At 46.9% G+C, this 23699-nt stretch overlaps 1 protein-coding gene across 4 annotated transcripts in view; it reads right to left on the bottom strand.

Moving 5' to 3' along the window:
* GREB1 (growth regulating estrogen receptor binding 1) overlaps positions 1-23699 on the bottom strand; it is a 932876-nt gene that overhangs the window by 405912 nt on the left and 503265 nt on the right. For 3 of the 4 annotated variants that reach the window (XM_069235945.1, XM_069235948.1, XM_069235946.1), the window contains exon 16: positions 3653-3848. In XM_069235945.1, coding sequence (XP_069092046.1) covers positions 3653-3848 — 196 coding nt within the window. The remainder of the gene's footprint in view (positions 1-3652; positions 3849-23699) is intronic. The other variant, XM_069235947.1, reaches the window with a different exon arrangement.

Genomic DNA, 23699 nt, shown 5'->3' with positions numbered 1-23699 from the left:
GCCCTCTGTGGTGTATTTTACAATAAAATGTACACTGGCATCAGTGTGCATTTATTGTGCTGAGAAGTTTGATACCAAACTTCCCAGTTTTCAGTGTAGCCATTATGGTGCTGTGGAGTTCGTGTTTGACAGACTCCCAGACCATATACTCTTATGGCTACCCTGCACTTACAATGTCTAAGGTTTTGTTTAGACACTGTAGGGGTACCATGCTCATGCACTGGTACCCTCACCTATGGTATAGTGCACCCTGCCTTAGGGCTGTAAGGCCTGCTAGAGGGGTGTCTTACCTATACTGCATAGGCAGTGAGAGGCTGGCATGGCACCCTGAGGGGAGTGCCATGTCGACTTACTCGTTTTGTCCTCACTAGCACACACAAGCTGGTAAGCAGTGTGTCTGTGCTGAGTGAGAGGTCTCCAGGGTGGCATAAGACATGCTGCAGCCCTTAGAGACCTTCCTTGGCATCAGGGCCCTTGGTACTAGAAGTACCAGTTACAAGGGACTTATCTGGATGCCAGGGTCTGCCAATTGTGGATACAAAAGTACAGGTTAGGGAAAGAACACTGGTGCTGGGGCCTGGTTAGCAGGCCTCAGCACACTTTCAATTGTAAACATAGCATCAGCAAAGGCAAAAAGTCAGGGGGCAACCATGCCAAGGAGGCATTTCCTTACAAAATGTGATGTTTTAACCATCATTTGGCGAGTTGCAGTGTCTACTGCATCTAGCTCATACTTGACACAAGTATTAGCAATGTTCTTGCCTTCTTCCACCAGGCTTGCTGCTCTCTTTTTGTACTGCTTCGGTAGGTGCTTCAAAAGCTGTGCCACTTCCTCCCAATGTTGGTATTCAGACCTGTTTAGGAGAGGGTTTGAGTAGGCTACCCGCCATTGATTGGCTGCACTTCTCTCAAATTTTCTCCACACCAGGTACCTCTTTTTGCTTTCTTTGTCTGGCAGGTGCCCAGATGTTGTTGGTGTATTTGGTCTTTTCCGTGCTGTGGATGTGATGATGTAGTCTGCTGGCATTGTTCCTTTTATACATAAATGGTCTATAGGTGAATGTTTATACTTCTTTTCTGCGTGTGGTGTCTCCGCTCTGCATGCTGCAGGCTCCTTGAATGTCTCTTGTCCCTCATCTAGGATACTATGCAGCATTGGTAAGAACTGTTTTTTTTTTGTCTGCAAGGGCATCAACGTCTCAAGAAGGAAGCATAATTGTGACTTTTCCTCCTGTAGTTGTACCCCATATTCATCAGTCGCTTTTTTTATGATCTGTCTGTACATTGAAATATCATCCAGAGGGGAAGGCCTCAAAGGGTAAAAGTCATTCCCCTCTTCTGTGGAATCTGTTTCTAGGTCCAGCCACTGTGTGTCAGCATAATCTGACTCCTCCGGCTCCTGAAACACCCTCAAGTTTTCTCTGTCATCCTCGTCAAAGAATTCTTCTTCTTCTTCTTGTGGCTCTGGTGTCATAGGAGGGTCTAATTCTTCAACCTCCTTTTCTGCTCTTTTGGCGTTGAAGCCTTTTGTGGGATTCAAAGTCACAAAGGGACGCGTCGTAATCCATCTTCTTTTGCAGTAATGCTGCCATTTCAGCCTTGAGGCACCCTTTTGTTGCTTTTTTTATTTCGGCCGAGTGTTCTTCAGGGTTGAGTATAGGCGTCGATTTTCTCTTTGACGTTGAAGATTCTTTCAATGATGTATCGCTTGCCGATTTTTTTTTACATATTCCGAGATCATTCATCTTTCATTGTCGAAACATCTCAACTTCGATTGTCTTTCGATGTTGTTGTCCTTTAGGGGTTTTGCCGCCTGCGGTGTCACTGCCAAGGGATCCAAGGGGTTCCTTCTGTTTAGGTTGGCCTTTGATCAACAATTCTTTTGACATTGAGGCTCCCTTTTGTGTCTTTGAGTCTGGAGTTCGAGACTCCGACCCTGACTGTTTTTTAGGCGTTACCTGGGATCTCTTCTCCTTGTGTTTGAGCAGATCTCTCTTTAAGTCAATGATTCTCACTTCGGCATCCAACCGCTCTCCTTCTGATCCTTCTGTGATGTTATCTTTGTTTTCACTCAACACACTCAGGTATTTTAATGATGATGTTTCCGTCTGTCCATGCATGGCATAGTGTGGCTGTCTCTGCTTCTCCCTTGCCTTCAACGTTTTTGACTTGAAACCTGAAAAGGATTCACAGTCATCGCTCTGATGATCGGGTGGTAGACAGAGGTTACACATCAGAGGTTGATCTTTTGAGCAGAATTGAAAGAGAGTCTTCTCCATCATGCAACACGGGGCCCCAGGCCGGGCATTTTCCAAATTGACTCAGAAACCTCTATTTTTGACAGGGTCTTCTCCGGTATCTCAAAAAGTTGTATTCTTCCGATTTTCTTCTACAAACTTTGTCCAAACTTCTTCCTTGTTCACAAATTAGAGAGCCTTCAGCTTCAGGTCCAACGGCGGAAAAAAAGAATCTGAAGAGGGCAACCACAAGTGGGAGCTTCTGGGAAGGGTGCATGATGTCAGAGAAGGCTGGATAGGACACCAAATGGTGGAGCTACTGACGCCCAACAAAAAAACACAAAAAGAGAAGAACTACTTCTACTGCTTTATTGGAAACCCCTAACCCAACCACTAGATGGCAGAATAATGCATAGCATCTGAATCCAGAAAAGATTCAGGCTGCAAAAATGCATTTAGATAGCCTACTGGTCAGGAGCTGACGCAACTGTGGTAGTATGGTGAAATGCTGCCTGCCAGAAAATGCTAAATATGATTGGGTCAGCTAGCTTTAGATAATGCCCCTAATTTATACGTTAGCCAATTGCTTTCACTCACAATTTATTGATGCCAGTTTAATGTCTCTACTCTCCATGCTACTTTAGAAGTACGGCAGGTGGTCCCCAACAATTTATATCAATTATTTAGTTTGTTTTACATGGCTCATGCAGTCTTTCAGCTGTTTCTTATGTGACACCAAGAATGTTCTACCAGTGATATAATTAAACATAATTAAACAAGATGTATCATAATTTAAATACATACACATAGGAACTTAACTCTGATTGGAAAGATTCAGGATGCTTGGCATGCTCTACAAATACTGCTGACAAAGGAAAAACATTCAGATTGGCACAAATAGCAAACAGAACTACACTGCCACAAAAACAAATCACTTAATTTAATTGTTAATAGCAAACATTACTGCTACAAAAATCCATTATTCAATTGCTCTTTTCCCTCTAGTTTATCTATATGCTGTGCATTTACAATTCAATGCAAGTTCACACTGTTGGTTTATTTTGGCTAAATCATCAACCTAAAACTAGCAATCAAATGGGCCTCCTTTGACCGTATGTAGGCAACTACAACATGGTTTGACTACAGTTTGAATCAGCTTGGTAACTTTAATGTTCCAACCAATCCAATCAAAAGATATTCTCATATCATTTAGAAATCCATAAATAGAAAGGTCAGATTTGTCAACTGAACAGTAATCTCTCAGAAATGTAAAGTATGCAACAAACAGACAGTGAATTTCACAAGCAAATCCGAGGCAAGCAAGCAACAGAAAGCTAAAATCACTGTCAAATACACTTTCAAATACCATTCATGTGATCTTAAAAACATGCTGAGTGTGACAATCTGACTCTTACATGGCTGTACGTAGGAGGCCAGTGAATTTCGTTGTACGGGCTGATGTGAGTAAACTGCGTCTGTAGAGCATAGGGGAAGGAAGTCACATGAAGAGTGACAATGTTTGAAGCTTCCTTTACTTCCCGGCAGTTCAGAAGTCTATCAACCAGTCCCACAGAAATATCAGCTTGAGGGTATGGACTGTGAACTGTGCTGCTAAGAGAAACACCACAAGACACAGAAGACATTTAAGTGTATGCGCAACATCAATGGCCATTTAGAATATCACTGATTTGCAGCAAGGAAACAAAGCATGTGGAACTCAAAATAAATGTCAAAACCCAACTTAAAGAACAAGTTACTTACCTTTGGTAACATTCTTACTGGTGCATACTCTGTCTTGCCGCAGATAGCCTACCTTGTCCCCAGGCACCAGACTGAATCTGGCAAACTCTAAAAGCAGTGCTCATGCGTGCCAGTAGATGGCATAGTGCAACTCTGTTTTAACTCTATTCCGCTCTGGAAGTGACGAGCGGAGCTGCATAAAAGCGCCACCCATGTGCACTGAAGTTGGTTCTTTCTGAAGCTTGTCTGCGCCCTCAGAGGCAGAGCCCATCAGCAATTCAGAGGGACCAATGTGCAGATTACTAAATTGGAATATTTTAGATTGAAAAGAGCCTGACCACTATAGAGAACAGGGAGATGCGAAGGTGACGAGTAATCTGCAGTTAGATATAAAATATCTATCAGAAAGATCATTACCCATGATAAATAACTTGTTCTTCCGATGGATACTTCTAACTGCTAATTTCTCACCCAATGAATAGATGCAAAGCAATAGACCCCACGGTCGTCGGTCTGTAAAATGGCTTAGACCAAAACGTCCTGCAACATTGAATAGGCAAACTGTCCATCTCAGCAAACCTGACTGTCAAGACAGTAGTGCTTCGTGAACATGTGCAGTGATGCCCATGTAGCCACCTGATGGATAACTTGGACAGGAAATCTACATGCCAACGCAGTGGTAGCAGCTGCAGCCTTGGTGAAATTCACCCTAGGGATGCTGTTTCTTAGCTAGTGCATAGCAGATTTGAATAAAGAGTGTTATCCATGGTTGTAGGAGGTTGGCTCTGTATGTGCTATTTCAAAGTAAGGAATAGCATGCACAGAGTCCAAGGGTTCCCCTTAGAGGTAAGATAGTGGCAAAAAGAGATAATACTAATGCTCTATTTTGTGGTAGTGTGGTCGAGCAGTAGGCTTATCAAAGGAGTAGTGTTAAGCATTTGTTGTACATACACACAGGCAATAAATGAGGAACACACACTCAGAGACAATTCCAAGCCAATAGGTTTTTGTTATAGAAAAATATCTTTTCTTAGTTTATTTTAAGAACCACAGGTTCAAATTCTACATGTAATATCCCATTTGAAAGGTATTGCAGGTAAGTACTTTAGGAACTTTGAATAATTACAGTAGCATATATACTTTTCACATAAAACACAAATAGCTGTTTTAAAAGTGGACACTTAGAGGGTCATTCCGACCCTGGCGGGTGGCGGGCGCCGCCCGCCAGGCGGTGACCGCCAAAAGACCGCACCGCAGTCAAATGACCGCGGCGGTCATTTTGACTTTCCCGCTGGGCTGGCGGGCGACTGCCAAAAGGCCGCCCGCCCGCCCAGCGGGAAAGCCCCAGCAACGATGAAGCCAGCTCCGAATGGAGCCGGCGGAGTTGCTGGTGTGCGACGGGTGCAGTTGCACCCGTTGCGATTTTCAGTGTCTGCTTTGCAGACACTGAAAATCTCAATGGGGCCCTGTTATGGGGCCCCTGCAGTGCCCATGCCAGTGGCTCTGGCCCAGGGGCCCCACGACACCCGTTCCCGCCATCCTGTTTCTGGCGGTGAAAGGATGGCGGGAAGGGGGTTGGAATCCCCATGGCGGCGCTGCTTGCAGCGCCGCCGGGGAGGATTCCCTGGGGCAGGGGAAAACCGGCGGGAAACCGCCGGTTTCCCTTTTCTGACCGCAGCTTTACCGCCGCGGTCAGAGTTGCCCCTGAAGCACCGCCAGCCTGTTGGCGGTGCTTCCTCCGTCCCCGGCCCTGGCGGCCCATGACCGCCAGGGTCGGAATGACCCCCTAAGTGCAATTTTCACAGTTCCTGGGGGAGGTAAAGTATTGTTAGTTCTTGCAGGTAAGTAACCCACCTACAGGGTTCAGATTTGGGTCCAAGGTAGCCCACCATTGGGGGTTCAGAGCAACCCCAAAGTTACCACACCAGCAGCTCAGGGCCAGTCAGGTGCAGAGGTCAAAGAGGTGCCCAAAACACATAGGCTTCAATGGAGAGAAGGGGGTGCCCCGGTTCCGGTCTGCCAGCAGGTAAGTACCCGCGTCTTCGGAGGGCAGACCAGGGGGGTTTTGTAGGGCACCGGGGGGGACACAAGTCCACACAAAAAGTACACCCTCAGCAGCACAGGGGCGGCCGGGTGCAGTGTGCAATCTAGCGTCGGGTTTCCAATGGGAGTCAATGGGAGACCAAGGGGTCTCTTCAGCGGTGCAGGCAGGCAAGGGGGGGGCTCCTCGGGGTAGCCACCACCTGGGCAAGGGAGAGGGCCTCCTGGGGGTCACTCCTGCACTGGAGTTCCGATCCTTCAGGTGCTGGGGGCTGCGGGTGCATGGTCTTTTCCAGCCGTCGGGATTTTAGAGTCAGGCAGTCGCGGTCAGGGGGAGCCTCGGGATTCCCTCTGCAGGCATCGCTGTGGGGGCTCAGGGGGGACAACTTTGGTTACTCACAGTCTTGGAGTCGCCGGAGGGTCCTCCCTGTAGCGTTGTTTCTCCACCAGTCGAGTCGGGGTCGCCGGGTGCAGTGTTGCAAGTCTCACGCTTCTTGCGGGGATTGCAGGGGTCTTAAATCTGCTCCCCTGTAACAAAGTTGCAGTCTTTTTGGAACAGGGCCGCTGTCCTCGGGAGTTTCTTGTTCCTCTTGAAGCAGGGCAGTCCTCTGAGGATTCAGAGGTCGCTGGTCCTGGGGAAAGCGTCACTGGAGCAGGTTTCTTTAGAAGGCAGGAGACAGGCCGGTAGGCCTGGGGCCAAAGCAGTTGGTGTCTTCTTTTCTTCTTCTGCAGGGGTCTTTCAGCTCAGCAGTCCTCTTCTTCTTGTAGGTGCAGGAATCTAAATTCTTAGGTTCAGGGGAGCCCTTAAATACTAAATTTAAGGGCTTGTTTAGGTCTGGGGGGTTAGTAGCCAATGGCTACTAGCCCTGAGAGTGGGTACACCCTCTTTGTGCCTCCTCCCAAGGGGAGGGGGTCACAATCCTATCCCTATTGGGGGAATCCTCCATCTGCAAGATGGAGGATTTCTAAAAGTTAGAGTCACTTCAGCTCAGGACACCTTAGGGGCTGTCCTGACTGGCCAGTGACTCCTCCTTGCTATTCTCATTATTTCCTCCGGCCTTGCCGCCAAAAGTGGGGCCGTGGCCGGAGGGGGCGGGCAACTCCACTAACTGGAGTGCCCTGTGGTGCTGGAACAAAGGGGGTGAGCCTTTGAGGCTCACCACCAGGTGTTACAGCTCCTGCCTGGGGGAGGTGTTAGCATCTCCTCCCAGTGCAGGCTTTGTTACTAGCCTCAGAGTGACAAAGGCACTCTCCCCATGGGGCCAGCAACATGTCTCGGTTGTGGCAGGCTGCTGGAACCAGTCAGCCTACACAGGTAGTCGGTTAAGGTTTCAGGGGGCACCTCTAAGGTGCCCTCTGGGGTGTATTTCACAATACAATGTACACTAGCATCAGTGTGCATTTATTGTGCTGAGAAGTTTGATACCAAACTTCCCAGTTTTCAGTGTAGCCATTATGGTGCTGTGGAGTTCGTGTTTGACAGACTCCCAGACCATATACTCTTATGGCTACCCTGCACTTACAATGTCTAAGGTTTGGCTTAGACACTGTAGGGGCACAGTGCTCATGCACTGGTGCCTTCACCTATGGTATAGTGCACCCTGCCTTAGGGATGTAAGGCCTGCTAGAGGGGTGACTTATCTATACTGCATAGGCAGTGTGAGGTTGGCATGGCACCCTGAGGGGAGTGCCATGTCGACTTACTCGTTTTGTCCTCACCAGCACACACAAGCTGGTAAGCAGTGTGTCTGTGCTGAGTGAGGGGTCCCCAGGGTGGCATAAGACATGCTGCAGCTCTTAGAGACCTTCCCTGGCATCAGGGCCCTTGGTACCAGGGGTACCAGTTACAAGGGACCTACCTGGTTGCCAGGTTTGTGCCAATTGTGGAAACAATGGTACATTTTAGTTGAAAGAACACTGGTGCTGGGGCCTGGTTAGCAGGGTCCCAGCACACTTCTCAGTCAAGTCAGCATCAGTATCAGGCAAAAAGTGGGGGGTAACTGCAACAGGGATCCATTTCCTTACACTAATATTTCCCAAGAGAGTCTTCGTCATCTAAGTTGAAAAAACAGGAAAGGCCATCTGCACTGGCATGGTCAGTCCAAGGTCTGTGCTCAACTGTTAAGTCCATTCCCAGTAGGGAGATGGACCACCTCAACAGTTTGGGGTTCTCATCTTTCATTGCATAAGCCATCTGAGAAGTCTGTGGTCAGTTTGAACAAGAAGTGGGAACCAAACAAGAATGGCCTCAGCTTTTTCAGGGACCGACCACAGCAAAGGCTTCCCTCTCAATGGTGCTGCACTCTGGGGAGTAACCTCCTGCTATTGAAAGCAACAGGCTGGTCATGGCCATCATCATTGGTATGGGAAAGGATCGCTACTATCCTCTGTTCAGAGGCATCTGTCTGCAGTATGAACTGCTTGGAGTAACCACGACTGCCTTTTTCTCTTCCTTAACCATGCATGTGCCTAAACTACATATATGCGTGATTAAGGCAGAGAGCAGTCTATTGGTGCAGCGATAAGAGCAGGAAGGATCAGGAGAGAACATGGCGAGGTAAGTGGGGCTGGGGGAGGGTTGGGGGTGTAGTTGTTAGGGGTGGGGTGGACTTGGGGCTTATCAGGATAGTTTATTTTTTAAGGGGATCGGGACAGGGTAGTTCATTTTTTAGAGGCAGGGGAAGGTTTAAGGAAGGGCAGGAGAAGGGTGGAAAGGAGAGGAGTAAGGATCAGGAGAGGACACAGTGAGGTAAGTGGGGCTGGGGCAGAGTTGGGGGGTAGATTTTAGCGGTGGTGGTTGATTTAGGGCTAAGAGTGGGTGGGTGGGTGGGTGGTTTGGGGTAGTTTATTTTTTAGGGGCGGGTGGGGGTATCAGGGTAGTTTATTTTTTAGGGCTTAGGGTGTGTGGAAGTTTGGTGTAGTTTAGTTATTAGGGGTGGGGAAGGTTTTAGGGCTCAGGGCAGGTGGGGGTGCCGGGATAGTTTAGTGTTTAGGGGTGGAGAGGTTTTAGGGCTCAGGGCGGGTCAGGTAGCTTTTTTATGTAAAAAAAGTTGTAGGAAGCTGGATCTGTATATACTATATCAAAATGAAATATAGTATGCACAGAGTCCAGGTGCTCCCCAGAGGCTTAACAGAGGCTAAAGTGGATTATACTACTGCTCACTTTTGTGGTATTGTGGTCGAGCAGTTAGGCTTAGTAGTGCAAAGCATTTGTTGTACACACACAGCCAATAAATGAGACACACACTCAATGACTAACTCCAGGCCAATGGATTTATATTGGAAAAATATATTTTCTTACTTTATTTCTAGAACCAAAAAGGTTCTTGTTGCAGGTAAGTACATTTGCAAGTAAGTATCAAACATCTGTATCAAGTAACACTTTTCACTTTTAAAAGTTGACACTGCAATTTTCAGAACAGTTCTAGGGGGAAAGTCTTAGTGCAGTTTTGAGGTAAGTACTTGACTTACAGTTCTAGTCTCTGGGTTTTAGGATGTCCACTGGTCGGGGTTTAGGATGACCCCAAACTTACACCACCAGCAACGCGGGGCTGGATGAGTGCAGAGGTCAAAGTTGAAGTTAGATTTAGAAGACTGGCGGAACGCGGAAACAAATCTGCTTGCAGGTAAATACCCGCAACTTCGTAGGGTAGATCTGGGGGCTTTAGGTGAGCACCGGGGGTGGGGGCCACAGATCAGCACCAAACACACAACTTTAGAGGCACAGGGGCGGCAGGGTGCATGGTGCAAAACGCAGCATTGGGCCCCCAATGTTTTTCAACAAGGGGACCCCAAGGGTCACAAAGATGCTGCAGGTGGGGTCCAGGGGCTCGGTTTCGGGAAACCACAGGCCATCAAAAAAAAGGGGAGGGCCGCCTGCTGAATGGAATGTTGCTGGACCAGTGGTCAGATTCCTTAAGGCCAGGTGGCTGCGGGTGCAGGGGTACCTTTAGGCGTCAGGAATCTTTGTCTGGTTCTCTCGCGGTTAGGGGGATCCTCTGGATTTAGGCTGCAGGCTTCGTCGTGTTGGCCACGAAGGATCAACCCAGGGTGGACACAAGGTTTGAATCACCTGGGGCCCGCTGTGGACCAGTGGGCCACCTGGACAGGGACAGTGGGCGTCGGGTGCAGAGTGGGCAGTACCCGTGGATACGGGGAGGTTCTGGAGTCCTTTGGGAGGGTTTCTTCTGAACAGGGCTGCTGTCCTCTGGAGTTTTTGGTCCTCTGGTGGGCAGGCAGTCCAGTGGGGGTTTGGAGAGGTCACTTGTCCTGCTGGATGCGTCGCCTTTTGGTAGAAGAGTCCTTGCAGCTGCAGACTGGGCAGGAAGGCTGAGGCCAATTCAGTTGTCATCTGGAGTCTTCACACCTGGGGGTCGGCTTAGCAGTCCTTCTTCTCTTCTTGTCTTGAGGTCGCCAGGAATCTGGTAAGCTAGGTTCAGGGGAGCCCTTAAATCCTAGATTTAAGGGTGTTACAGGTGTCAGAGGGCAGTACCCAATGGCTACTGTCCCTGAAGCTGGCTACACCTTTCCTGTGTCCCCTCCCTTTGGGGAAGGGGGCACACTACGAACCCTACTGGCCCCTTTCCTCCTAACGAAGATATAGGATTCTGCAGGTAGGAGGTCACTTCAGTTCTGGAAACCTTAGAGGTGTTCCTAGCTGGAGTGGTCACTCCTCCCTGTTTTACCTAATTTTCCCACCAGACTTGCTGCCGACAAAAGTGGGGCTTTGTCCGCGGCGGGCAGTTCAACTAGCTGGAGTGCCCTGGGGCACTGTAACAAGAGGCCTGAGCCTTTAAGGCTCACCGCCAAGTGTTACAGTTCCTAGGGAGGGGGGGAAGGGGAGTGATGCCAATTGTGGGAACAATGGTACAGTTTTAGGGAAAGAACAGTGGTGCTGGGGCCTGGTTAGCAGGATCCCAGCACACTCTCAGTCAAGTCAGCATTAATATCAGCAAAGGTGTGTGTGTGGGGGTGGGGGAGGTAACCATGCCAAAAGGAGCACTTTCCAACACAGGAGTCAGGGTTTTTTTAGGGGGAGGGGGAGGTTTTTAGGGGTGGGGGTAGGTTTGGGCCTCAGGGCAGATGGGGGGGGGGTTTAGGGGTCATTTTTTAGGGTACTAGGGGGGGTTGTATAACACAAACATGGATGCCGTTTCCACATATTCCTTTACTGAGCATAAAAGGCATGCATGGTAAAGGCATGTGTGAAAAAAGGTGTGGTTGTGGTTCCGACCGTGCTGTTAAGGCATGCGTGGTTGTATCATACAACCGATCCTGCCAGGTGGAGCTAAAGACAGCAATATCATTAAGATATGCTGCTCTAAAAGCCTCCATCACAACAAGGCCTTTGTTCACCATCCTTTGGAAGGTAGCAGGGGCATTCTTTAGACCAAATGGCATAAAAGTAAATTGGTAATGTCTGTCAGGGGTCGAGAATGCTGATCCTTCTTTTTCTCCAGGGGTCAGACCAATATGCCAGTACCCTTATGTCAAACCAAAAGTACTGAGAAATGTAGTTGTCCCTAACCTGTCAATAAGTTTATCTACCCTTGGGATAGGGTGTGCATCTGTCTTCGTGATGACATTTAGACCTCTATAATCCACACAAAACCTCAGCTCTGGTTTACCTCCCTTGTAATGAGGTTTGGGGACTAAGACCATTGGGCTGGCCCTGGGACTGTCAGATGCCTTAATCAGCCCTAACTGCAGCATCTTGCTGACTTCAGCTCTGATGCTTTCCTTCACTTGGTCAGACTGTCTGTATACTTTACTTTTGACAGGCATGTTGTTACAATGCCCACATTGTGGACACACCAGTTAGTCTGACTAGGGCTGAGGGAAAACAGGTCAGCATACTGTTTCAGGACTTGCCTGCAGTCAACTTGCTGCTGGGCAGAGAGGGTGTCTGTTGGATAGGAGGTAAGAGAGAGGTTCACTGTCTTCGGCAAGATCCTCATCAGTGACAATCAGTACGGCCACATCAGCCCTGTCATAGAAAGGTTTTAGGCGGTTCACATAGATGACCCTGTGAGGGTTCCAGGGAGTGCCTAGGTCAACCAGATAGGTGACCTCCCCCTTCTTTTCAAGGATAGGGTGAGGGCCACTCCATTTGTCCTGGAATGCCCTGGGAGCCACAAGCTCCAGTACCCACACCTTCTGCCCTGGTTGGTACTCTACCAGTGCAGTCTTTTGGTCATACCAGAGCTTCTGGAGCTCTTGGCTGGCCTCAAGGTTCTTGGATGCTTTTTCCATGTACTCAGGCGTCCTTGAACGTAGTCCCTGACTAGAAACAATGGTCCCGTTACAGGATGACCAAAACAGAAGTTCAAAAGGGGAAAAACCTACTCCCTTCTGTGGCACTTCCCTGTATGCAAAAAGCATACAAGGAAACAAGATGTTCCATCTGTAGGAAACTAGGTTCTGGCTGCAGAAGCCTCCCCTTACACTTTTTGCTTGTTTTTGATACAAATTTGGCTAAAATGCACTGGGTTCCTGCTAACCAGGACCCCAGTGCCAGTGTTCCTTCCCCAAAACAAGACCACTAGTTACTTGATCCCCAAGTGGCCAGGCCCTTTAGCACCTCTGTAAGTCCGTAGTGAGTGGTGCCTCTGGTACCTAGGGCTGGGGTACTAAAGAGGACCCCCTAGGAGCTCCAACACAGCTTTTGCCACGCTAAGGGACCCAGCCCCAAATTCATACAGACTGCCACTGCAGGCTGCGTGACAAAGTACTCTAAAAAATGAAAACACAACTGTTATAAGCAGTGAATGTAAATAAATGTCTTAGCACACTCTGTCCAACTTAAGCCTCCTTGTTTGTCTGAATGTCAACGCAATAATGTTTTGTATACGTGTGCACTGATGACCAATTTGCTGCCATGCAGATTTCTTGTGATGGAGTATTTGACATAAAAGCAATGGTTGCACCCTTTTTGATTGTTCAGCGAGCTCCTGGTGCTACTGTTAATGTTTCACATGCACAGGTGTGAATTAACAGAATTATTTGTGCAATCCATCTTGCTTCTGTGATATTTGTAACTGGTTTCCCCAAGTATCTGTTTGAGGAAGATACAAATAATTGATGGGTCATTCTAATGTGTTTTCTCCTTTCAATGTAAAACTTAATAGAGAGTCTTGCGTCTAGTGCGGGTAAGGTTCTTTCAGCATGCATCTTTGGATTTTGAAAGAAACTTGGAATTTAAATGGATTGGTTAGTGTGAAAATGTGAAACCTCATTTGGTATAAACTCTGAATCAATTCTCATAACAACACTGTCCCTGTGGATTTGGAACCTTGTAGTTCTTACATTTGAGTGCCTGTAGCTCCCTAACTCTATGCAGGGAAGTGATGGCTACTAAGAAAGTAGTCTTTAGAGTCAGCATCTGTAAAGTAGCCTTGTGTAGTGGCTCAAAAGATTTCTTCATGAGTTGTGTAAGAACTAAGTTTAAATTCCATGTGGGTGCTGGTAATCTTCTTGGTGCTGCTATCTTCTTTGCACCCTCTATGAATCTTTTAACCACTGGTGCTGTGAAGAAACCTCTTCCCATTTGACCTCTTTTATAGGCCACAATTGCAGCCATACGGACCTTTAAAGATGCATATGTTAGACCGTCTTGTAACAAGTGTGTGAGATATTTTAACACTGCCTTTTTTCTTGTGATCTTCATGCTCATTTTATTTTTAACACATCAAAAGGTGAATCTTTTCCATTTGCCATATAACATTTTCTTGTTATTGGTTTCCTAGCTTCTCTCAATACTGTCATTGTCTTTTCCGGTAACTTCATGTGCCCGAATTCTAAGTCTTCAGGAGCCATGCCGTCAGCTTGAAGCATTTGGGTTCTGGATGCAGTACTTTTCTGTTTTCCATTGACAGCAGATCCTATCATCTTGGAAGTGTCAGAATGGTTCCCTGTGCTACTTGTACAACTTCTGAGTACCACATCTGTTTTGGCCACTGAGGAGCAATTAAAATCATAGTCACATGTCTTATTCTGCATTTGTTGATGATCTTGTGTATCAGGGGAATTCGTGGAAAAGCGTATGCCAATATCCCAGACCAGTTTAAGGAAAGGGTATTCCCCTGAGACTGATAGTGTGGCTGCCTGGATGCAAAGTTTTAGCATTTTGAGTTCCAAGGGGTTGCAAACACATATATTGTTGATGTGCCCCACATCTTGAAAATCGTTTGAATCACCTGTCTGATTGACCTCCCATTAGTGTGAGCATGAGGCCTGCCTGCTCAGCTTATCTGCCTCACAAGTTTCCTTACCTGTAAGTTGTACTGCTTGAATCTCTGTTTAGTTTAATTGCCCATTCCCAGAGTTGCTGAGTGTGGGAAGCTGGCCTGATGTGTGGTGGGTACCCAAGGTACTTAAACCTTATACCAGGTCCAGGTATATTCTTTTAGTGAAGTGTGGGCAGTATCTAGAAGCCAGGCTCTCTAGAGGTAGCTGTGGATAAGCAGCCAAAGGCCTATCTAGGAGACATGCAAAGCTCATGGAATACGACTGTAGTCACACAGCACTTACACACATGAAAGAAAACACTCAGTTATACAAAAATAATGGTACTTTATTTTTGGCACATATTGTCACAAATCACTAGACAGGTGACGCAGCCTTAGGAGGTAAGTAATACACTAAATATATACACTAGCAATCAGAAATAGGCATAGAAAAGGTTAGAAAACAGTGCAAATAGTAATAACCAATAGTGACCCTATGGGAGCACAAACCATATACTAACAAAATGGAATGCGAACAAGGTACCCCCACTTAGGTAAGTAAGATGTGTAGAGGGGTGCTGGGGGTATTAGAAAACCACAAAGGTAAGTACCACAGTACCCCTAAGCGACCAGGAATGCAGGAGTATTAAAACACTGGATTTTTCCCAAAACACACAATAGGATAAAAAGAAGACAGCCAGAGAAGATTGCAAGAGAACCAGCGGTGAATTTCTGAAGAAAGAAGACCTGTGGAGAGAGGGGACCAAGTCCAAGAGTCACAGTGGAGTCCCTGTATAATGTTCATTTTTCTGAGGCACACAATTTCCTCCTGCCCCTTCTGTGTGCCAGCCACTAGATGTTCCCAACTCCCTGTTGCTTGTGACCATTGAATTTTAATCCACTCCTGGATTGGTCTCATATGAAGTCTCACATATGGGATCAAGGAAATGCATGATGCCATCTTTCTAATAGTCTCCCTACAGTTCTCGCTGTCAGAGCTTGACCCTTTGTGTAATGGAGAACTTCCTCCTGTGTCCTCTTTTCGCTTGGGAACACTTTCCCCACAAGCAAATTCAATCCTGCCCCTAAGAAAATCTGGTTCTGGAGATGACTTCTCTATGTTTAATGAGAAAACTAGAGTGTACAATTTCTCCAGCATTGTTTATATGTCCTGCTTGCATTTGTGATAAGAGTGTGCCTTTACAAGGCAATCGTCAAGGTATGGATATACATGAATACTCATTCTTCTGAGATGTGTTGCTACTGTAGCTAGGCACTATTTAAACACTCTTGGCAATGGCTTTATTCCAAAGGCTAGTACCTTGAATTAATAATGTTTTCCCTCTACCATAAATTCTAGGTATTTTGTGTGCTTTGCATTCATATGTATGTGTAGGTATTCATCCTTCAAATCTATTGTTTCCATATATTCTCCTTTTTCCAACTGTGGAATAACTTCTTGTAAAGATGTCATCTCAAATTTCACTGTCTTTATAAACTTGTTGATGAACGTGGGGCCTAGAATTGGATGCAGGGATCCGTCTATCTTTGGAATTAGGAATTATGTTGAGTACATTTCCTTTGTTGATTTCTTGATTTGAGGCTTATTCTACTGCTTGTTTGTTTAACAATTCTCTGACCTCCTTGAGAAGTCAATCTGTTTTCTCCTTAGAATGTCTCTTCTTCTTTGGCCCTCTTGCTGGAGGGAATTTATCTAGTTCTATGCAACAACCATATTGTATTATGTTTAGTATGCATTTGTCAGAAGTTACTTTTCCACTCCTGGAGAAAATTCTGTAGTCTTCCACTTGCTGGTGTGCTGTACAGGTATTGCAAAGGTTTTATTTTTCCTGTCACTTATGGTTTTGTGACCTTTATTGCTGATGCAATGCAGTCATTTACTTGAGGAGCTTGTACCTCCTCTAGCTGATTGACGTCTTCCTCTGGTACTTCGATGAAAGAATCCCCTTCCATGTTGTTGGCACTGCCAACTTTGTTGTGTTGCTGAGGCCTGGACACCACTTTGAAAGCTCTGATGAGAGACTCACGCCTGAAATGTTCCCCTAGAGGATGTTTCCCTTGTAGTGAAAGACCACCTTTGGTTTCCTCCCCGAAATTGCAATGCTCCCATAGATTTAGCAGTTTCATTGCCAGTTTTTAGTTGGTTGAGGCTTTTGTCAACTGTATTTCCGAACAATTGCTGTCTGTTAAATGGTGTATTTATTATGTTTGGCTTGAAACCCAGAATTCTTAACCAAGAAAAGAAAAAAGTAACCCTCATCATCAATTGGCAGCTAGATGTGTCCGCTGGATCCAACGTAGATTTTAAGCAAGTGCAAAAGTATGTTTTTTCCACTCTCTACCAGATGAATGGCCCACTTTGTGTACTGTTCAGGGAGATGCTTCAGCAGTACTCCTATCTCATCCCAGTGCTGATTTGTATGTCTGTTGAGCAATGCATTGCAATTTGGAATGCACCATTGGTTTGCCACACTCCTCTCCATCCTGCAGCCCATAAGCTCCATACTCTTACTCTCTTTGCCCGGTGGTCGCCCCAATGTTGATGGGATGTTTGCCATCTTTCTTGCCTTGGATGTTATAATGGAATCAGCTGGAATGGTACTCTTAAAGTACGCAGGATTTTTTGTTGAAAATTTGTATTTTTTTCTCTGCCCTTGATGTTACTGCTCTGTGTTTGCTGGGACTTTAAAGGCTTCCCTGCCTTGATCCAGAATGCTTGGAGGAATGGGGAGATACAGATTTCTTGGCTGGCTTGGCATCAGACTCTATAACAAGAAACATGATTAGGGTTTCTCCTCCTCCAGTTGAGCATTAAATCTTTCTGCTGCATTTTTAATCGCCATATTATAAATACCAATATCACCAGGGGGAGAGTTTTTGGAAGGATACGTTTCTACCTCTTCTGGTGAATCCCCCTCCAAATCTTCCCACTGCATCTCTACATACTCACCTTCCGCCAAAGGTTGATACGTTGCCTATTCCTCCTCTTCCTCAAAAAAGAGTTCTTCCTCTTCCTATTGAGGCTCTTGTGTGAGAGTAGGGTCAATGTCTTCGACTTCTGTCTCCGAAACCTCTTTCAACCTTGCATCCTTAGGTGGAATTTGGAACCTTCTTAGACTTTCGTTAAATTCCTTCATTTTCTGAATCAGGGCAGCCCTTTCGACCTCGAGCCTCTTTCTTTTGTTTTTGATGTCAAGGGCTTTGTCTTTGTGACTGGTCATGAGATATTTCCTCTTCAAGGGGGAACCCTCCTTCACCAACTGCTCTGAGTTGGAGCTTTGGCAAACCCTTTGAGGTTCCAGGCTTTTCAACATCTAAGCATCCTTTGCCTTCCCGTCTTTTGCTGAGAAGTGTCTTTTTTGGAGTTCTTTCTTCACCAGAGACCCCTTCAAGGGTTCCACGCGACTCCTTTTCATAGGGCGTGCCTGCGGACAGCGAGTGTTTCAACGCTGAGGCTCCCTTTTGCGGCCACTAGTTTTTTTGGGCTCCAGCGCCTTAGCAGAGGTGGCTGACTTTCTAACCTACTTCTTGCTCTCTTCCTTCTTTCACAAACCGCTGTCCGTCGATGAGTTTCAGTTGCTTTCAGTAAAGTTTCCTACCACTCCATTTGGTGCTTCTTCAGATTTCCTACGAGAGGGGGGTGTCTCTGCAAAAAAACATCCAGACCCAATGGCAGAAAAAACAAGAATCCGAAGATGGCGACCGAAAGTGAGAACATCTGGAGGAAGTACGATGATGTCACAAGGAGACACCAACTGGAGGTTCCATTGAAGCTCACCAGCAAAAAGGGGTAGAAATGGAAGACGGACAAAACGTTTTTAGTTTTTGGATGTAGAAGTAGAAATTCCAGACACAACCACTAGGTGGCAGAATAATGCACAGCATGTGAATCCAGAAAAGATTCACGCTGCAAAACAAAGCCTGCTCTGGCAGGGGTGTTAACAACTCTTCCCAACAGGATGGCCTGCAAATATGCATTCCACAGCAGGGGTAGCTTTAAAGAAGTATACTGCCCTTGGTATGCAGATATGACTTCCCTCAAAAGGGAGACACTGACTCCCCCCCCACCCCAGGGCCCATTTGGCACCTGGGCAGGCAGGAAACCTAGCTATGCAGGAGGCGTATATGCAGGCTGGATACACCTCTAGTGTGACCAGCCTGAAATGAACACAGCCTTAGGAATTCCACAATCTTGTGTGTGGTGAAATTAGGAATTCTGGGACAGGACGATGCCCTCTCCCTCAAATGAAGTGGTCATCTATGGGTGTAGTGACCCCAGGGGTAAGTAGCCCATTGGCTACTACCCTTCACTCCCCTTAAGACCCCTTATTAATTATTTAGGGGTCCCCCTGATACCAGGAGCTCAGATTTGCTGGACTGAGCCGCAAAAAGCAAGAACTGAGGAAGTGCAACCTATCTGGCCCCAGCCCCTCCAGCCTGCCTGCTGTTCTTGACACTTCTGCCAAAGAGGACTTGTCTGGCAGCTGTTCTACCTCCTAAAGCTTGGGAGGACAGCCAGCACTTCGAGAAGTAACCAGGATATCCCGTGGAGTAGTGCAGCTGCTTCCCTGCACCATGCAGGCACAAAAGAAGACTCACGAGGACTCTGGACCACCATAACCTGACACCGGATAGCACCACTGCACCCGTGCCCTCTAGCCCGAGTTGAAGTAGGCCAACAGTGCCACCGAGGGCCTCCGGCCCTCCAGAGCCAAAGCCCACCTTGGGTTTGCCAACAGTGGACTTCCCAATGCCGCTTGCAGCCTCTTTCTGCAGACCCCCTCCAACCGTGAGTATTCCTGCACCGGAATCCGAAGCCCTGCACCTGGACGCAGCAGAGCCCCCCAAGATGAACTGCTGGTGTGGGCTTGGACCTTGCTCCATACTCACATCAACCCAGAAGAGCAGTCCTTAAAGTCGATGCTAGGTACCAGCATGCAGTTTCTGTTTCTTTCCCATAGGATAACATCAGGCCACCGAGGCTGAAAAGCACCTCTGCACCTTGGTGCCCTAGTGTAGTGACCTGTTGGTGCTGCCTTGGATCTTGCCCCATACTTACCATAAGTCCAGAAGATGGGTCCTGTAAGTCACTGCTAAGCACCCGTATACAGTATATATTCTTCCCCCATAGGATAACATTACCGCTCTAAAAGCTGCAGTGTCGACTTTTGAAATCTGTGAACAGTACTCATCTGACTACTATGATCTTGGTATCAAAATCTATATGAAAGTAAGTGTTATTTTTATAAATTGCTGTTGGATTTCTTTATTGAGTGTGTGTCTCACTTACTGTCTTTGTGTGTACAATACATGCTTCTAACTACCTTCTGATATGCCTAACTCCTCGCCCACACTACCACAGAAGAGTACCACGGGTGACATTTGTGCTTCAGTAATTCCTCTAGGGTTTGCTTGGACTCCTTACACAGTGTACTTCTTTCTGCCTCACTATATCAAAAGAAAGCTTCCTACACCATCTCCTTCGGAGTTTTTCAGGGAGTTCTGCAATCATGCCTTTCATGGTTTTGTTGAATCTCTCAATTAAACCATTGGTTTGTGGGTGATATGGGGTGGTGAACTTGTAGGTCACCCCACATTTATTACACATGGCCTTAAGATAACCAGACATGAAGTTACTACCTCTGTCTGACAACACCTCCATGGGAAAACACATTTTTGTGAACACACTCAAGAGGGCCCTGGCAACTATAGGAGCAGTGGTAGTTATAAGGGGAATAGCTTCAGCGTACATGGTGACATGATCCACTACCACTAGAATTAATCTGTTCCCCGAGGGTGTTGGAGGGTCAAGGGGGGCAATCCCATCAAACCCATACCCCTTTAAAGGGAACCTCAACCACTGGAAGTGGAATTCAGGGGGGCTTTGGCTGGCCGCCTGTCTTGTCACTGGCTTGACAGGTAACACAGGAGTTACAAAACTCCTTCATTTTCTGGGAAGTATCTGGCCAGTAGAAGTGAGGAACTAGCCTACGCCAAGTTTTGGTCTGGCCAAGATGCCCAGCCAGGGAGATGTCATGTGCTAAAGTGAGTAGGAACTATCTATACTTCTGAGGCACTACCACTCTCCTAGTAGTACTGGTTTGGGGTCTCTGGCCTCAGAATACAGGAATCCCTCCTCCTACTAGGTTAGGTGCAAGCGACAAACACTCCCGTATCCTGTTCAGCAACTTGCTGTCTCATGCTCTCAAGAGTGGGACAGGTACTCTGTCCCTGGCAAAGCTCTTTCCTAGAGGATCCTCCTGAGCCTAGAAGCTTTGTTGTCTAGGGCCCAGGTTCCTGAGGCTCAGTTCTCTTAAGGGCTGACAGGTCTTCTCCCTGAGGAGAGGGGACCGGAGTTTGTGGCTGATCAGAAGCTGGCTTACCAGACTTCCTGTCTTTTCTCTTGCAGGGCTTGGCCATTATTCCAGACTCCAGCACCTCTTTTTCACCCTGGGCTTTGCATTGTGCTCTTGCTTTTACACACACCCACTCAGGTTTAATAAGCATAGTTACATGGGTCTTTCTTTCAACCTCAGCCCAAGCTGAGGACTCCAGATAATTTCCTAGCAGGCAGGCTACAGTAACTGCAAAGGATACCACCACCTTCTTTTGGCCAGTACCCCCTCCCCATTCTAAGGACACCATTGCCATTGGATATACCTTAGCTTGGTTGTCAGCACTGAAGACTGTGAAGGTTTCACCAGTTAGATACTGTTCTGGGGATATAGTTTTTGCATTAACCATAGTGACACTTGCACCTGTATCCCTCAGTGCTTCAACTCTGATCCCATTTATATTTCTCCAGGTTACTTGGCCAGACAGCCAGGGCAGCTACACCCACCAGACACTAAGAGATTAAAGTTGCTTCTGTGTGCTCTCTGACATGGTCAGGGCATACCTGGGATCCTATTTGGAGTCTTACCACTGCCACAGCTACAAGTGCACTAGGGGATTCTTTTTGGGATAGACAGGCTCTCCAGTTTGGTTCTCATTGGCTTTTCAATTAGAGCACAAAGCTTTCTTGGAATCCCAGTTCTGGCCGTGGGACCCACCCTTAGTCTGTGTCTTGTCTCAATGCCAACTCACCTGAACAGGTTTTTGCAGGCCTTGAGAAGGCTCTTTGTTTTTATCCTTAAACTGGCTACCATCTTTCCCTTGGGGGGCCTAGCAATTCCTTTCTTTTGGTCACTATTACCATGAGTTGTCTTGGATACCCTAGCCTTGACCCAGTTGTCTGCCTTCTTTCCCAATTCTATTCTTGGGAAGAACTGGACCTATGTCTACAAGGTACTGATGCAATTTTTCAGAAATAAAGATACTTAACAGATGCTCTGTCATAGTAAGAATATAAAGCCCATCATAGTCTTGCACCTGGTTCTCTTTTAACCAGCCACCTAGTGTCTTGACTGAGAAGTCAACAAAATCTACCCATGATTGACTTAAGGTTTTTCGAGTCTCCCTGAACCTGATTCTGTACACCTCAGTGGTGAATCCAAAGCCCTCAATCACGGTATCTTTCATGCGGTCATATGACTCAGCATCTGCCTCATTCTGTGTCAGAAGCCTATCCCTACATTTTCCTGAAAACAGCTCCCAGAGTAGAGAGCCCCAATACTTTTGGCTGAGTTTCCTCAATTTTCAAGCCCTCTTAAAGGCTGTAAACCACTCGTTGATATCATCATCTTCGGTACATTTGGGGACAGCTCCTTATGGGATCTTAGAGTCAAAAGTTTATTCTTTCTCGCTGTTTAAAATGTTGCTGCCACTAGAGATAGGTCCTAGGCCCAGCTCAGGTCTTTCATTTTCTGTAGCTAAGAGTTTAACCTCTAAATCTATCCTCTTAGGTAGTTTTTTCAGATCAGCATCTTCACTATCCTACATAGGGTAACATTAGTGCTTCAGAATTTTCACTTTGTTGACTTTTCAAACCTGTAAGAATTTCTTACTTGAAACGTACTTACCTGGTCATGATGATTTTAGTGCCCAACATTACATAAAGGTAAGTGTTATTTTGAGAAATTGGTGTGGATCTCCTGTAGGAAGTTGGCTCTGTATGTGCTATTTCAAAGTAAGGAATAGCATCCACAGAGTCCAAGGGTTCCCCTTAGAGGTAAAATAGTGGTAAAAAGAGATAATACTAATGCTCTATTTTGTGGTAGTGTGGTCGAGCAGTAGGCTTATCCAAGGAGTAGTGTTAAGCATTTGTTGTACATACACATAGACAATAAATGAGGTACACACACTCAGAGATAAATCCAGCCAATAGGTTTTGTTACAGAAAAATATCTTTTCTTAGTTTATTTTAAGAACCACAGGTTCAAATTTTACATGTAATAGCTCATTTGAAAGGTATTGCAGGTAAGTACTCTAGGAACTTTGAATCATTACTTTAGCATGTATACTTTTTACATAAACACAATAAGCTGTTTTAAAAGTGGACACTGCAATTTTCACAGTTCCTGGGGGAGGTAAGTTATTGTTAGTTTCAACAGGTAAGTAAGGCACGTACAGGGTTCAGTTCTTGGTCCAAGGTAGCCCACCGTTGGGGGTTCAGAGCAACCCCAAAGTTATCACACCAGCAGCTCAGGGCCGGTCAGGTGCAAAGGTCAAAGAGGTGCCCAAAACACATAGGCTATAATGGAGAGAAGGGGGTGCCCCGGTTCCAGTCTGCCAGCAGGTAAGTACCCGCGTCTTCGGAGGGCAGACCAGGGGGGTTTTGTAGGGCACCGGGGGGGACACAAGTCCACACAGAAAGTACACCCTCAGCAGCGCGGGGGCGGCCGGGTGCAGTGTGCAAACAAGCGTCGGGTTTCCTTTAGTTTTCAATGGGAGACCAAGGGGTCTCTTCAGCGATGCAGGCAGGCAAGGGGGGGGCTCCTCGGGGTAGCCACCACCTGGGCAAGGGAGAGGGCCTCCTGGGGGTCACTCCTGCACAGAAGTTCCGTTTCTTTAGGGGCTGGGGGCTGCGGGTGCAGGGTCTTTTCCAGCCGTCGGGAAATGGAGTTCAGACAGTCGCGCTCAGGGGGAGCATGGGGATTCCCTCTGCAGGCGTCGCTGTGGGGACTCAGGGGGGACAACTTTGGTTACTCACAGTCGTAGAGTCACCGGAGGGTCCTCCCTGAAGCGTTGTTTCTCCACCAGTCGAGTCGGGGTCGCCGGGTGCAGTGTTGCAAGTCTCACGCTTCTTGCGGGGAGTTGCAGGGGTCTTTAAAGCTGCTCCTTGAAACAAAGTTGCAGTTCTTTTGGAGCAGTGCCGCTGTCCTCAGGAGTTTCTTGGTCTCTTGGAAGTAGGGCAGTCCTCTGAGGATTCAGAGGTCGCTGGTCCTGGAGAAAGCGTCGCTGGAGCAGGGTTCTTTAGAAGGCAGGAGACAGGCCGGTAGGACTGGGGCCAAAGCAGTTGGTGTCTTCTTTCTTCTTCTGCAGGGGTTTTCAGCTC

Source organism: Pleurodeles waltl, chromosome 5 (genome assembly GCF_031143425.1).
Source record: "Pleurodeles waltl isolate 20211129_DDA chromosome 5, aPleWal1.hap1.20221129, whole genome shotgun sequence".
Lineage (NCBI taxonomy): Eukaryota > Metazoa > Chordata > Amphibia > Caudata > Salamandridae > Pleurodeles > Pleurodeles waltl.
This window is presented reverse-complemented; position numbering and strand designations above follow the sequence as displayed.